Consider the following 15,420-nt stretch of genomic DNA (forward strand, 5'->3'; position numbering starts at 1 on the left):
CTTCTGTTTTATTTTCTTTCTCTTCTCTCCTATGCTTAAGATACAAGGTTTATTTTAGTGGATAAGTGTAATATATTTTTAAAACATTTTTATGATAATTTTGATCACAAATGTAATATATAATATTAAAATTTAAAAGTATAGGTACATGATTTGAAAGCAAGAGACAGGGATGGTGGCACAGGAATCAAGTAGAATAGTATAATATTGATTTTCTATTATATCTTAAAAATGTAAGAAAAAATAGGAAGTTGTAAGTTTGTATTTTTCTTTATTTTAATTTAATTTATAAATAAATCTTATATATTTATAATGATGTCTGTGACTTACTAAATTAATTATAACAATCATAATAAATTATTAATGAAGATCGCTTTGTATCATTGAAAAATTCAAATTCATCAAATAAATAAATAAAATGTTTTTTAAATTACTCTGTAAAAGAAATATTGTTAATAAATATTAGAAACTAAAAAAGTAATTTAAAATGTTTTGAGGAAATAGAAGAAAAATATTTTACCAAAACTAAACTAAAATTGATATTTTAAATAAACTAAAATCAATTATTCAAATTTTATAAGAATAAAAAATAAATAAAAATAATGAAAAATAAAGGAAAATAATAATATTTACAAAAAAACATATTTATCGTTTTTTTTTCATCGTCCATCAAATAAAAATAATTAATTGATATTATTATAAAAGAGAATTTATAATTTATTTTTTCACATTTTTATTGTTTAAAAAATATTAAACTAGCACAACTACTCCATATATATTTCTATATTTTTTTAATTTAGAATAATTTATGTATAATTTAAATTTTTTTATGAATTTATTATTCATATATTCAAAATATTATAAAAATCTTCAAGATATTTATAAATAATATTTTATTATATTTTTATGTTATAATATATATTAAAATATTTATAGTTAATATTTTATGATATAATAATTTATTATTTAATATTTTTAAGATATTGTTATATAATAATTTATTATCTGAAAGTGTTGGGCTTAAGAGTAGTTGGGCTCAAGCCCATGTACTTTAGCACAAAACTAGAAAACTATGTTACGACACCGACTTAGAATATGTAATCAACTTTGTTTTGTTGTGTTTTGGTGTTGAAGGGTATGGTTTCTCTCATATAAGGTGTTACTACGCCGCTGTGTCCACCCTCACCTTGAGTTTCAGCAGAGACCACTGATCTATCTCTCTACAACCCTTTGTTACAAAGTAAGTTTTTTAATTCTTTTTTCATCATATTTTTGTGATTTAATGGTACTTTGTGTGAAGCCCTTGTCTTCTGCTTTTTCGGGTTTCATGTTCTTAATTTCCCAATGTCATTTTTCTGTTAAGATTTCTTCTTTTTTGAATTTATCATTGACTTTATGATTATGGGTGGAATTATTTTCCTTCAAATGATATGTTTTTCCTTTCAGTTCTTTGTTTGCGATCTTTGTATGTGCGTTGTTGAATTCTATTTTTTTCTTATCTTTTATTGTTTATGCTGATTTTTTTTAATGATTGTTCTTACAATTTTGTTCTCAAGACTATATTCATATTTGTGTGTCTTTATTTTACCTAATAATTTCCATAATGAGTTTTCGATTCCTACAAGTTGTTTACTTTTCTTTTGGTTTATTAGTATTTTTACAATTGAAAGTTTTCCTTTAATCTTTTTGCTTACACAGGCTTTTTTGAACAGGGGAATAATATCTTCAATTCATCAGTATGTTTAGTTCATCAGGCGTGGCAGATGGATCTGGTATGTTCAAGGTTCATCAAACAATTGGCAGTGTTTTGTGCTGCAAGTGTGGAATTCCAATGCAGCCAAATGCTGCTAATATGTGTGTGAAGTGTTTGAGCTCGGAAGTTGACATTACCGAAGGATTACTGAAAAAGCTAGTGCTGGTGCATTGCCCTGAGTGTGAGAGTTACTTGCAGCCACCAAGAAGTTGGGTCAAGCTACAGCTAGAATCAAAGGAGTTGCTGACATTTTGCTTGAAGAAATTGCAGAAAAATTTTAATTCCAGTAAAGTGAGGTTGGTACATGCCGAGTTTATTTGGACTGAACCCCATTCCAGGAGGGTAAAAGTCAAGGTCAAGGTTCAGAAAGAGGTTATCAATGGAGCAATTCTTGAACAGTCTTATACCGTGGAGTATGTTCAACAAGAGCATATGTGTGAATCTTGTTCTAGGGTTCAGGCTAATCCTGACCAGTGGGTTGCTGCTGTGCAACTTAGACAACATGTTTCTCATAGGCGTACTTTCTTTTATCTAGAGCAGCTAATTCTGAAGCATGGTGCTGCTGCCAGTGCCATAAGAATCAAGCAGATGGAACAAGGTATTGACTTCTTCTTCTCCAATCGAAGTCATGCAGTTAAATTTGTGGAGTTTGTTGGGAAAGTTGCTCCCGTAAGGAGCCGCAGTGATAAGCAACTAGTTTCCCATGATCCAAAGAGTAATAACTACAACTACAAATATACATTTTCTGTTGAAATCAGCTCCATTTGCCGCGAGGATTTAATCTGTCTGCCTCCAAAAGTTGCTGTTAGTTTGGGAAATATTGGTCCTATTGTGATTTGCACCAAGGTTACCAACAGCATTGCTTTGCTTGATCCATTTACCCTGAGGCACTGTTTCTTAGATGCTGATCAATATTGGAGAACATCCTTCAAGTCATTACTTACTAGCAGACAGTTAGTGGAATATATAGTGCTGGATGTGGAGGTTGTTTCATCGGAGGTTACTATTGGTGGCACAAAATATCGCTTAGCAGATGCTCAAGTTGCTCGTGTGTCGGATTTTGGCAAGAACGACACAATATTTAACATCAGGACTCATCTGGGCCATCTTTTAAATCCTGGTGATTATGCTCTTGGTTATGATCTGTATGGGGCTAATAGTAATGACATGGAGTTGGACAAGTTCAAAGGGCACATTCCTGAAGCAATTTTAATAAAGAAGAGTTATGAAGAGAAGCGCCAAAAGAAACGTGGGAAGCCTCGGTCATGGAAGCTTAAATCACTTGAAATGGAGGTTGATGATAGGAGACTTGATCAAGACAAAATGGTCTCAGAATATGAACAATTCTTGAAAGATTTGGAAGAAAACCCTGATATGAGGTTCAACATATCATTGTACCGAAACAAGGAGTACCAGCCATCAGAGATGGCATCGGTGACTGATGGCGATGAGCTACCTTCTGTTCCATTGGATGAATTATTGGCTGATCTTGATCTGAGTGAAGATGAAGATGAAGAAGACAACATGACAGAATGAACCAAAGCTTTTTGTTATCTTGATATAGTATTTTCTGGAATCTTTGGTTTTGTTCTCGTAGTGTATTTTGTTTTTCCTTCTCCCATTTATGTTTTGTTAATTTGCAACCCCTGATGGTTTGTTTATTGAAAGAATCATAAGATGGTAATTTTGCAGGCAGTAGTGGCAATACTTACAAATCGCTTGCTTTAACATTCTTTTACTATTTCAGTGTTGAATCAGTTCATCTGTCCAACCTTTTTTTTTCGGTGGCTTGGCCATAGACGGTGTAATTGTCAGATAAGGGACATAACCTAAGTTCATATCATATTTTATTTTTTTCAAACCAACTTGTCTGAAATGTGTCTTGTTTCTTTTATGTAAGTTTTCCAGGATTTTTTTAGGAAAGATAAGTATAATTTCTCAATTTACGTGTGAGATTAATGCATTTATTCGTCCATTTTTATCATTGCTCTTTTAAATTGTTTGTCAAAATATTTTTCAAATGGGGTCTTCCCCTGCGTCTGTGAATTAGCCTAATTTATTTTCATGGCTGTTGTCTGTTTAACTGTGCTTCAGCGGTCAAGTCAATTTTGTTTTATCATATCAAGTCGGTAATCTGATTTTTTCTTAAAATTGAATTAATTAAAATTGTTAAGTTTAGATGCTTTGATTTTATAGAATCCAAAATTAATAACTATTTTTTTAAATGTTCATTTATTTAAAAGATGAATATGGTTAGTTTAGGATGCATAGCTAGTTCTTCAAGCAATATATATATATATCACCAAGAAACTTGGGCCAATCCAACTACAGCATTTTATTTGCAGCTTTAAACATTTTGACAGAACCAAACTTGTTATCTCACTTGGAATAGTTCAAAATTCATACAAGATGGAAACATATGACTGACATTTGCAGGAACAAGTTTTAACTAAGACTAAAATATCACTATCAAAGTTTAATATTTCTAACATCTGCATTTCTCCACAGCTTAAGTAAACTACAAAGTTGAAAGTTGCCGTTACATGGCCAGGAAAGAAGGTAACTGGATCTGTAATGCACAACACTGTTGTAAAGCTTTCAATCTGTACTGTGCTAGCCTGCTGGAGCAGTTGTCTGTGTAAAGGCAATTTCTATAGTCACATTCACGAGTGTTGTTCTTGTATCCTAGCAATATTTACACTGTCAAACAATTAAAAGTCATTTTTAGTATGGTGCATAAGCAAGTTTTCTGCTTTTCATACAACACAATACAAATTGTTTAGATAGCAACAAAGTATGAAAAAGCTCAAGCAGTAAAAGAAATGTCACATCCCCCACAGTAGTATATTTCCCTTGGTTGTAAATTTCTCAAGCTGAATTATTTACTGACACAAATATTAACAGGGAACTTTAATTGCTACTTTCAGACTAGATGATTGATATTCAAGGACAGACAAAAATACTTGCAAAAATTTGAGAAAAAAACAGCTGTGTATAAAAATGTGTTCTCAATTTCAAAGGATACACAACCTAGAAAATGAGATCCAAGAACATGTTACTCATGCAGAGTAACAAATTGAAAATAATACGGTTCTTACATAAATCCACCTTGCCAGTTGTAACATCAGGATCAGATGGTGCGTGTCTTTTCTTAGTTTTCTTGCTTTCCATTGGAATTTCTGCTTCCAGTTTACAAACAACACAACAGTTGGATGTTGTGGGTTTTGAAGTTCAAGATGAAATCTTTGGGGAAGAAATCGAGCATGAGTGCTTTGCAAATGAGGAGAATGAGGTCTGATCCATCGGAATACACAGTTAATTGAATTGCAATGGCTTTTCACAGAATCCAGATGTTACGATGCACTGTTGATGCTGGAGAATGAAAGAATGAGCGAATCGATTCCTGGTTCTTACAAGCTTCATTCCTCCACATTAGCTCTGCTTCCTCTGCTTTTTAATTTATGGAGTGGTTTGCAAGAAACTCACTCGTATATCAAAGATAGGGCGTGTTTGATTTTCACTATACAATAGAACAAGATATTATGATAATATTAAAACAAAGATACTGAAAATAGTGATGATGTTATACTGATAATAATAATGTGAGAATGATAACAAGCGACTAATGACTATTTGTAACTATAATTATAATGAAAATAATTGTTCTTATAATAAATGGTATTAATCATAATAATGACGAAAATGATAATATAAATAATAATGTATGATAATAGCAAAAGTGTTGGAAAAAATTTTGTAACAATGAAAAAACTGATAATGGTTGTTACAAAGTTATAAATTATATTTATTTTATGAAGTTAAAATAATAATAATGAATGAATAAATATTTAAATGTCGAAATTACACTATAACTAAAGTTTATAGTAAATAAGTAGATATATTTAATTATTAAACCATAGTTTGGATTTTGTTGAATAAATTAAATTATGAAATAAGATTACTTTCAGTTATAAACAATTTAAATTTGTGCAGGAACTTTAAATCCAAAAGAGAATGTTTTCTAGATAATCGTATTCTCCTTGTTTGTAACGAAACTACAGAGAAGACTGCCATAGCCAGAATTGGAAATGTTCAATTTCAGCACTAACAAAACAAGCATAGGAGAATCAGAAAGAAAGGGATGAATCAGAAAGAAACAAGGAAGATACAACGATGGAGAAGAAAGAGAAAAGAATGAGCAACAGCTGCTACATCAAGAGAAATCCAAAGCAAGCGAAAAGAGAAGACAGTAACAGAGAGCGTTTGAAAAGCAGAGGAGAAGCAGAATGTGACGTTGAATGTTCAGCAGAAATTGCAGAGGTGGGAGGTGGAGGAAGAGGATGCACAATAACAGACACCTTCATTCCACTGAAGCATTGGCCATTTCCACAAATGAAGTAATATCTCTTGGCCTTGTTCAGGGGTATGAAATCCTTTCCACTGCTCCAATTTCCGACCGCCCCTTCAGTGGTGCAGTTGTCATACCCAGTTTGGTTCACCTCAAACACATTGTATTGGTTTTTCTGGTACCTGAATGCTGTTAAGAAAACATGGAAAGTCAGAAAACAATACCAAAAAGAAGAACCATAAAAAAAAATGGACCTTTTACTATTTGCTACTCTTTCAGTAAGGAAAAACAGAGCAACCGTAATGAAAGTAGAAAATAGAAAGTATGTTTAGATCTGTAAGGTTTAGTGAAAATGTATAAACGAAGAAAAGTTTTTCAGATCTGTGAGGTTAAGTGAAGGATCTGGAATGACTGTATGAGCAGAGTGTTTGTAGAAAGGTAGAATAGAGAAAGAGAGATTTTGACGAACAGATAAGGTCGCCGACGTAGAAAGTGTGGTTGTTGGCCCAGAGAGTGTAGTTGAGGCCAGGGTTCCACCCACGATTGGCACCGACAATGTGGTCGGTGGCGGTGGCTACGGCGGAGATGAGTAGCAAGAGGGCACATCGGAGTTTCCATGAGCCTTTCATCTCTGTTGTGCTCTGTTCTGTGCTCTGTGTAGTATTAGAAACAGAGGTGAAGGGTAAAGGACAGCAATTATTGCGTTTGGGCCAAACAAGTTGGACAATTCTGCTTCGCTGTATTACTAACTTCGGGTAACGGTAAAGTGATATAAATTTATTCATTGGATAAAACATTATAAAAATAAAACAAGTTGAGTGGTAAGTAAAAGTATCATATATTTTCTAGATTAAAAAAATAGTGTGATAAAAAAAAATTATATTGTAAAGTACGTAAAATTTATTATTAGTATTATAAACTTTAAAATGATTATCATAAAACTAATAAATGCATTGTATGTAATAGTTTATAGTTAATTGATGATGTACATTTATGTTTACAATGACATTGTATGTACTAATCATTATTAAAAAAATAGTAAAGTTTTAGTTATTGTAATTTCATTTCTTTTTTCTGAAAAAGAAATAGCCATGCTAAAATATCATGTTATTTCATTTGAATTAAATCTTTTCCATGATTTTCTTTAATTCTTAAATTTTAAGCATTCATAACAAGGTTGATTACCCATTTACACAAAATATTTAAGAAAAATGTTTTTCTTGGTGCAACAATAAACTTAAAAAAGCATTTAAAAGAGTTTATTTAAATTCATATGTTATGATATAATTCATCCTTTATTATATTTCATTTTAATAAAATTTATTAAAATATTTTTTAACTTATTCAAATTAAGTCTACAATCAAGAAAAGAAAAAATTATATTTGAAAAGTTTAATGGATAATTTATAGTGAATGAACTAAAAAGGAAAGATTTAGGTTTTTTTAATGAAAGGAAATTAGGGCTCTTTGAGTGGTCTGAGCTGAGAGGGTAAGCTTCGAAGGGAAGATGAGCAGCGACGCAAAACCCAATAGCGGTGGCAACGCCGGAGGAGGATTCAGGTCAAAGGTCAATTTCTATCTCCATAGCGGCGACAAGAGACATGTTTTCGTTGGTTTAACTCTCATCACCGCTGTCTTTAGCGTCCCATGGTTCTTTATGAATCGAGGTACACCTTCCTCTCTTTTTTTATTCTAATTGATTTCTTTTATAAATATTATCAATTGCCCTTCAGTTTAAATTTGTTATCGCTTTCAAAGTTCTGAACTTTTCTTGACATTATCAATGAGTTCATTCTGGCAGCGCTGTTATGTGTAAAGCTGGAATCTTGGTGCTATTGATTTTCTTAGGATTTGAACATTGTAACCCTCTTGGATAGCATTTGCAATGAACAAAAAACTTTGACCTGTTCAATTGATTGTTCAAAATTGAAAAGGGAAATATGATTAGTTCAATTAAACCTTGTGGAGCTGGTGGCTTGCGTTTGATTTTCTGTGTTGATTGAATGGTGTGGTACTCACATATTAGCTGGGTGTCTTAGATATTTTGCTTCACCAAAGTGGTTGTGTATGTTCTTATTGATGTTCTAATATTAGATGTGCCCTTTGGCTACTTAAATTAGAATTGAAACTCGGTGAAATTAATTTAGACTTTGTTTAAGAAGGGGGGCTTTTGGCAAACACTTGATGGAATAAAGTAAATTTATCTCAGAGAGTATTGCTAGCACCTTTTATAGGATTCACGAACATATAAAATTCTGTCAATGGTGGTTTGACATTTCGTACCAGCAAACTTTCACATGTTGGTTTTTAACCTGAGGTTTTGATGAAATTGCTCAATGTTCGGAGTTCCACAGTCAGTAGAATAAACTTACTTGATATGATCCTCTGATACTTAATTTTTGAGACTCTCCTACCTAATACATTAGTCTTTTGTGTTAGATTCTTTTCATATGCTTAAATCATAATAATTGATACTTTCATTGAGAGTTGGGTTATAGAAGGACTGCTTATAAGTTATACATGAAGGTGGAAACCGATTATTGATAGGTAAGTGAGCCTGTCAAAGAAAAAAAAAGGTCACTTCGTATCATCGGGTCAATATTGATATTGATAGAGTGAAAGCGGCCATGGATATCAATTCTTGGAGGAAGGTCTTGGAAGTCACTCATCAAGTAATATAAATCATTTTTTTGGTATGGTACTTAAGCGTTTAGGACTGCGGTTGTATTCTTCTCGTGTACTTAGTCTTAACTCTCAGCCCTTCTTTCCTTCTTCCTCTGTATTCAAAAGAAAGTCCAAGACCTGCCCTGAGAAAAACAGTATATGTAAAGTGGAGGGAAATGCATGAATGAAACTATTGTTCTTCATGTAATTAGCTCTTCTCTCTTTCTTCTCCATCGCCTTTTAGTTGCCAGTAATTGGTCTATTGAACAAAAACTGGATGTGTAGTGGGATTGTTCAGATCCTGAGAAAGGCAATTGCTAAAAGGGTTCTCTAAAATTGCTCCATTGTCTGAGCTTCTGAGGGATTAGCATCATATCAATGCATGCGAGGATATCCTGGTCAAATGCCAAAACAATTTGGTAGATCTATTCTGTTCATGTGCATGCTATGACATGGCATGACCATACAATTAAAACGATCCTGACATAAATGCATTGCACCTAGGCTGTTATTTAGTGCATGGTTTATTGTTTGAAATCCAGAAACAAAATTAGATTTCATAAGAAATTACTGTAGTGCCTTCAATGATGTTTTTCTTTTTGATTTGTTGCTTTCGATTGTCACATTTAGATAGTTTAAATGGGTTTTAGATTTAGAATTTTGATATATACTTCATTTCATTGCAGCCATTAAAATAGTTAATCTTTTGAACTTCTTGTTTCCTTGCAGGGAGTAAACACCAGTCTCACCAAGATTACTTGGAAAAAGCTGATAAAGCAAGGAGCGAAAGACTTTCATCCAGTTCAGCTTCTGCTAAATGATCGTCGCCAGCATGCTGTTAAAGACCATTCTTTTCCAGTAACACTAAATTAAAAGGCATTACATGTTTGTTGGATGTCCTTTTCTCTCTAGTTTTATTCTTTGGGATGGAGATCCATTTTCCTTTTGCCACTATCCTGCTCTGATAAATCGGTCTTTTGATTTGGAAAAAAGAACTAATGGTGTATAAGAAATTTTCCTTATATAATAAAATTGGTTAGGTATGCAGAATATAAGCATCGGCAATTATTTCAGTGCAGTGTCTGTGGTAACCTACTTTTATCGTGTTGTGGTAACATGTTTAATTCAACTACTTTCTTTGTGAAAAACAGTACACGTTGTTGACCTCGAAAGAATGAAGATTGCAGCAAATAAGAAACCACGGAAACGATGCTATGTGAAAAATTGGTAAAGCTCGGTTTCTTGTTTTAATAGTAGGAAAATTTTACTGAAACTCTCTACAACAGCATGATAGCATGGATCAGATCCAGAAGATAGAAGATTAAATCATTAGAAGATTTTATAAGAGATATTTTTTCTTAGATAGAAGATATAGTTTAAATATTGATAATTATTTAGTTTATATTTTGATTCCTTAAAATAGGATAATAACATTTGTGACCTGACAAACTCGAACCCTTTTTGAGTAAGTGCGTATACGAGCATACTTAAAATAATGTGTTTAAAAAGTAATTGAATACGTGTGTAAAACAAAGAATGATGTAAAATCTACTATTAGAAGAACCTTATTTTTCTTAAGGGCATCAAATTTAATACCATAAATCCAAACACGAGATAAGATTATTCTGATTTATATATTATAAAAGCAATTCCATTTTATTAGAATAAAACAAAAACAGAGTATTGACAGATTGCGACGGGAAACTACCCTTCAAAGAAAGAACAATGTAGTGTTGAAGGGCTAGCATTTATGACCTCTCTTATGGATACACTGCACATTGTTCACGCATTCAACAACTTATCGGAAACGTTTTTTAATACATACAAACATAGGACAACAAAGTTGGCCCCCCTAATTTTGAAGCGATATGCTCAAATGTAGTGTACTGATACATCAGTTTATATGCAATAATACATACATTTGTATTTATTTGAAAGCTTAAATAATGACCATTTTTGTCACTTGTCATATTAAGGTCATTAGTATTGGGGATTAAAGCGAGATTTCCTCAACTTCAATTATACATAGAGGAATTTACATTCGCTTCAACTTGGATTATATACACAGCACACCAGTCACACCATTTGGTGTGGATGATGATTATTCAGAAGGCTAATAATTATGAACAGAGAATAAGTCAAAATATTCATATGTATGGATTAATATGTGAAGTGTAGTCACGAATTCCTGCTCCTTCCCACCCCATCCACTCCTCCCACATGTCATAATCTGGGCCGTTCGTTTCTCTCAGTGACTCATCTGTGTCATTGTCATAAATACTCTCGTAAGTTTCTGTCGCAGTTGATTCTCCTCTCAACCTAGCCATCACAGTCTGCATTCCAATAATCCCAATTAGCTATCTTTGCAATAAAGTTCAAAACTTTGGTATGGCCCAACACAATCAAAAAAATATTGCTTTTGATGCAATTGTGGATGCAATTTCAATTATTGGTCACACTTTTAGCAGTCCAAAACAATTGCACCTGAACTGTGTATATTACTTTTGTTGGGGAGGGGAAAAAATAACAATCATTGAACAGCTGCAACTACTGAGATAAACAAGTTTCCATTACATGATAAAAGTATCTATGCAGCTGAAATCTGGAGAAGGAGAAGAAATAGGATAAATAACTTACATCATATGCCTCGTTGATTTCGTGAAATTGCACCCCGCAATTGCTCCCTCTGCATACATCTGGATGGTACTGAACCAAACACAGAACAACAGAAACTAATCAATACTTGTAAAATTAAGAAAAACAATTGTCCAGACACCACAGGGCTATTGAAAATCAAGATCAAAACAGGTAAACCAGATATCAACCCAATCCAATGAGATAAAATAAAATTTAAGGTAGGGATTGAAACCTGCAGAGCGAGCTGTCGGAAAGCCTTCCTGACTTCAGATTCAGAGGCACCTCGTTGTATTCTCAAGGTCTTGTAAGGATCCATCACAGAAGAAGAATAAGAGCAACAAACCCTAGATCTGTTCATCTTGGCATGCTTCCTTTCCTTGCCTTTGAATTGCATCCAGGAAGCAGACGAAGCATTACCACCAACAACCCCAGCAGACGTCGCAGCAGCCATTTTTGCAGAAAAGGGCTTAATCTCCCAAAACGAAATACCGAAGAGAAAATCTCAGAAGCACCCAGAAAGGGTCTGGCTATAAATAACAAAGCTTTTTGATGTTTTGATGAAGGGAGATATTGTTGAGAATGGATCAATGAACACGGCAAGCAGAATTGACGGGGAATCTGTCGAAAGCTAAAATATTTGATTGTTATTTGAATAATTATTGAGGAGATGAAAGGGGTGAAAGGGATTTATATAGAAAAAGAAATTAATGGTGAAAATTCAGAGTTCTTATCCATTGGGTCAAGGGTGACGTGGATACACACATTTAGGGTTAGGAGACAGAAAATGAGAGCGCCAAAACAATCTGACAGAGACACACAACGTTGTTGTTGCGCTTATCTTATCTTGGTGTTTTAGTTTTTACTTGGTCCTAATTCAAGACTCCTCCTTTCGTTTCTTCGCTATTTTACTCCTTTTTTTAAACTCTACCTTCATTTTCACAACTATTTATTATTATTATTTTTATTTTTAGTTTTTACCTTATCTCCTTTCAAGACTGCTCTTTTCAATTCTTCCCCTTCCCAATTTTAGATACCGTTATTCCGAAAAATCATACAATTTATCCGCTTAAATAAATATAAAATATGGATTAAATATTTTTTCTTAATTTTTATTGAAAATTAATATTAATTTCTTTAAACTTCGAATATTTTTATTTCATATATTTATAACAGATAATAACGTAAATCTAATCATTTTAATCAAATTTATATCAAATCCTATTACAATTCGGATACTATTATAAAATATGTTTAAAATATTAAATAAATTTAACAAAATTTAATAAAAAAAATTAAATTCACACATTTATAAAAATAAAATATTATATTAAACCAAAATTAAAAATTTAATTTTAATTTTTACATAAAGAAATATTTAACCTAAAAATATATTAGCTTATCTTCGATCAAGGCATATGCGAGTGGATATCCTTTCAACCCTCTTATTTTCGTTTCGTGACACGTCACTCACGTCACTCTTCTTTTCTATTATTATTATTATTATTTTTTAGGTTTTTCAAATTGGGAATCTTTTTCAGACGAAGATAAACAAATTTTCCTATCTTTTAAATATTAAAAACACCAAAATATTCTTAAAATCCCTCGCACATGTATTAAATATCTCACTTAGATATTAATAATTAATATATAAAATGTTACCTTAAAAAAACTAATATGTTAGCGTATTGCCTTCTTTGACTTTTTTTATATATGTCGCAGTTCTTATCATTAATGGATATATATGTTAATTAAAAAATAAACGTTTTGTACTTAGTAGCTTAGACTTTCAAGGTTAAGGAACTAGTCTTGTTCATATTAGATCTTTTAATCTTTTAATCTTTTAATCTTTTAATCTTTTAATCTTTTAATCTTATATTTTAGTATATAGCTAGAAACGTGGGATTAAAGTTCAAAGCATTACAATTACTTAAATCTTATAATATTTTTATGTTTGACCGTAATCATTTAATAAAATCCATAATATAAAAAAATAGAAAGACTAAAATTGCACTATTACAGAATTTAGACAACAGATAATCCAATTAAAATCTCGATTGTATTATTTTTTTATAGTTTGTAATCGGATTGATTGAATTGACGTATTCAATAATAATTACCAATGCAAGTTGCAATGACTATCAATTTGGAGGCACGAAGACCATACAATTTATTAGAACTTAGAATATATAAATATTATTTATAAAATTATAATATGACTGATTAAAAGTCTGAATATTTATATTCTTAATTTGAGATTAAATTTGATGTATTCAATAATAAGCTTTTTGTAAATATTTGAAAAATCTGTTATATAGGCTCCATAATTAGATGATATATTAATCTGAAATTATTTTAAATACTTATAATAAAAAAAACCTACCATAGATAACGATTTATAATGAAAAAACGTTTTTAATATTCGGTTGTGCTATGGAAGGAAACATGATTTAATTTTTTAAGAGTTAAATATGTTTTTAGTCCCTAAATTATTGGTCGTTTCTGGTTTTCGTCCCTCTTTCAAAGTAAGGTATAATTTGGTCCTCATTCTTTTCGAAACGTTCGTTTTACTCTTCAGAATTTTGGTTTTAGTCCTCATTTGTTACTAAATGAGGACCAAATTTTTAAACAATGTTTAGCTTTCGAGGACTAAAACAAAAGTTTCGAAAAAAATAAGGATCAAATTGTACCTTACTTTGAAACAGGACGAAAACCAGAATGAACAAATAATTTAGGGACTTAAAAACATATTTAACCCATTTTTTAAATTATTTTCCATAAATATCGAAAAACCTCATAAACAATATTAAGAGGAAAAGGATGGGATCTCTGAAAAGTGCATAGAGAGTGCTAACTAACATACACGTGGCGCGAATGTAGCCATCATTTTCATACCATCAAAACCCTACTTTTCCTGATGTAATATTATATCTGTTTACTATAGTTTTTTTCCTTATTTTATAAATTAAAGTAACAATTAATCACGAATTTTGATTTTAATTACATGATATGCAGTTAAGGTTGCTACCATACCATAAACTTTTAGAATCAATTTGTTTGATGTGTTATATCACATTATTTAATAGTTGAGATTAAAATATTTAAATAATTTTTTCCTTTTATTTTCTGAAATGTCTTTTAAAATCAAAAATCATAATGAAACTTCAGTTTTCAAAAACAGATAATGTTATCTAAATATTAATATCTATGTTAGACAAAAAAGAGATTCTAAAAAGAACTATTAGTCACTTAACATGTGTTTAGTTTTTAATGATGATTTGTGTTTAAGGTATGTATATGAGCGTTTTCTTTAATTAGTTTTAGTTTTGTGAAATGATGATGGCTAACTTAAAAAGGAGGGTGAAAATAGTATGTGTCGAGGGGTGTAAAAAGCAGGAATAGTTTAGTTTATAGTTGTTTTTTGGGCTTAATGCTGGAGTACAAACAACAACAAAAAGTAGGATAAACTTAGCAAACAATGTTGTTGTAATAGCAATAACTTTCTCTCTTCACCTTAAAGTTACAAAATCCTCTTCTGAGCTGACACCAAAATTGGCATGATCAAACTCATGTTAGGTTACTTCAGTATGGCTAAATCAAACCCAAATCAATTTAATTAAAATATAATTTAAGAATTATGTATATTATATTTAATCTAATTTAAATTGAGTTTGAAAAAATCTAATATAATTACGTTAACTTAAAATAAATTTAATTTTATATTCATTCTACTTTTGAGAATTTGAATTAAATCTAGATAGAAATTCAATCCATGAGTACTTCTACATAATTAAATTATATTGTTACGAAAATCAAAGTTACACCACTCTAGTAGGTGGATACGAGTGGAATAACGATAGTATTTTTTGGGTATATAATTAATTTGAATCGTTAATTTAATTTCTTTTACCTTGCTTTTTCATTTGTTTGGTACTTATTTTGAATTTTTACCATTCAATATCCAGCATAACTAGTGACTAAAAGAAAAAACAAAATTACTATAGGAAGGCCTTATACTCGA

General features: G+C 31.3%; 4 protein-coding genes across 5 annotated transcripts; 2 read left to right on the forward strand and 2 right to left on the reverse strand.

Annotated features, from left to right (window-relative positions):
* Window positions 1–1,100: 1,100 nt before the first annotated feature.
* On the forward strand, window positions 1,101–3,448 carry NMD3 (nonsense-mediated mRNA decay NMD3 family protein). 2 transcript variants are annotated; one of them, XM_047310908.2, is made up of 2 exons: window positions 1,101–1,240; window positions 1,699–3,448. In XM_047310908.2, exon 2 carries the CDS (start codon window positions 1,739–1,741, stop codon window positions 3,287–3,289), a length of 1,551 nt encoding a protein of 516 aa, XP_047166864.1. In that variant the 5' UTR covers window positions 1,101–1,240; window positions 1,699–1,738; the 3' UTR covers window positions 3,290–3,448. The 2 variants fall into 2 exon arrangements, with proteins under 2 accessions (XP_047166864.1, XP_047166863.1); XM_047310907.2 differs by having other exon boundaries at window positions 1,713–3,448.
* A 2,308-nt stretch (window positions 3,449–5,756) lies between these two features.
* Window positions 5,757–6,829, reverse strand: LOC124835852 (early nodulin-like protein 17). Its single transcript, XM_047310864.2, has 2 exons — window positions 6,571–6,829; window positions 5,757–6,290 (listed from the first exon to the last, which is right to left on the reverse strand). Exons 1-2 carry the CDS (start codon window positions 6,728–6,730, stop codon window positions 5,962–5,964), a joined length of 489 nt encoding a protein of 162 aa, XP_047166820.2. The 5' UTR covers window positions 6,731–6,829; the 3' UTR covers window positions 5,757–5,961.
* A 700-nt stretch (window positions 6,830–7,529) lies between these two features.
* On the forward strand, window positions 7,530–9,838 carry LOC124835948 (uncharacterized). Its single transcript, XM_047310988.2, has 2 exons — window positions 7,530–7,768; window positions 9,495–9,838. The coding sequence occupies exons 1-2, from the start codon at window positions 7,609–7,611 to the stop codon at window positions 9,584–9,586; spliced, it is 252 nt and encodes an 83-aa protein (XP_047166944.1). The 5' UTR covers window positions 7,530–7,608; the 3' UTR covers window positions 9,587–9,838.
* A 725-nt stretch (window positions 9,839–10,563) lies between these two features.
* On the reverse strand, window positions 10,564–12,059 carry J8 (Chaperone DnaJ-domain superfamily protein). Its single transcript, XM_047310961.2, has 3 exons — window positions 11,635–12,059; window positions 11,403–11,471; window positions 10,564–11,098 (listed from the first exon to the last, which is right to left on the reverse strand). The coding sequence occupies exons 1-3, from the start codon at window positions 11,851–11,853 to the stop codon at window positions 10,913–10,915; spliced, it is 474 nt and encodes a 157-aa protein (XP_047166917.1). The 5' UTR covers window positions 11,854–12,059; the 3' UTR covers window positions 10,564–10,912.
* Window positions 12,060–15,420: the final 3,361 nt, after the last annotated feature.

The sequence above is a fragment of the Vigna umbellata genome, chromosome 11, assembly GCF_029865625.1.
Source record: "Vigna umbellata cultivar VRB3 chromosome 11, Vumbellata_1.0, whole genome shotgun sequence".
Classification (NCBI taxonomy): Eukaryota; Viridiplantae; Streptophyta; class Magnoliopsida; order Fabales; family Fabaceae; genus Vigna; species Vigna umbellata.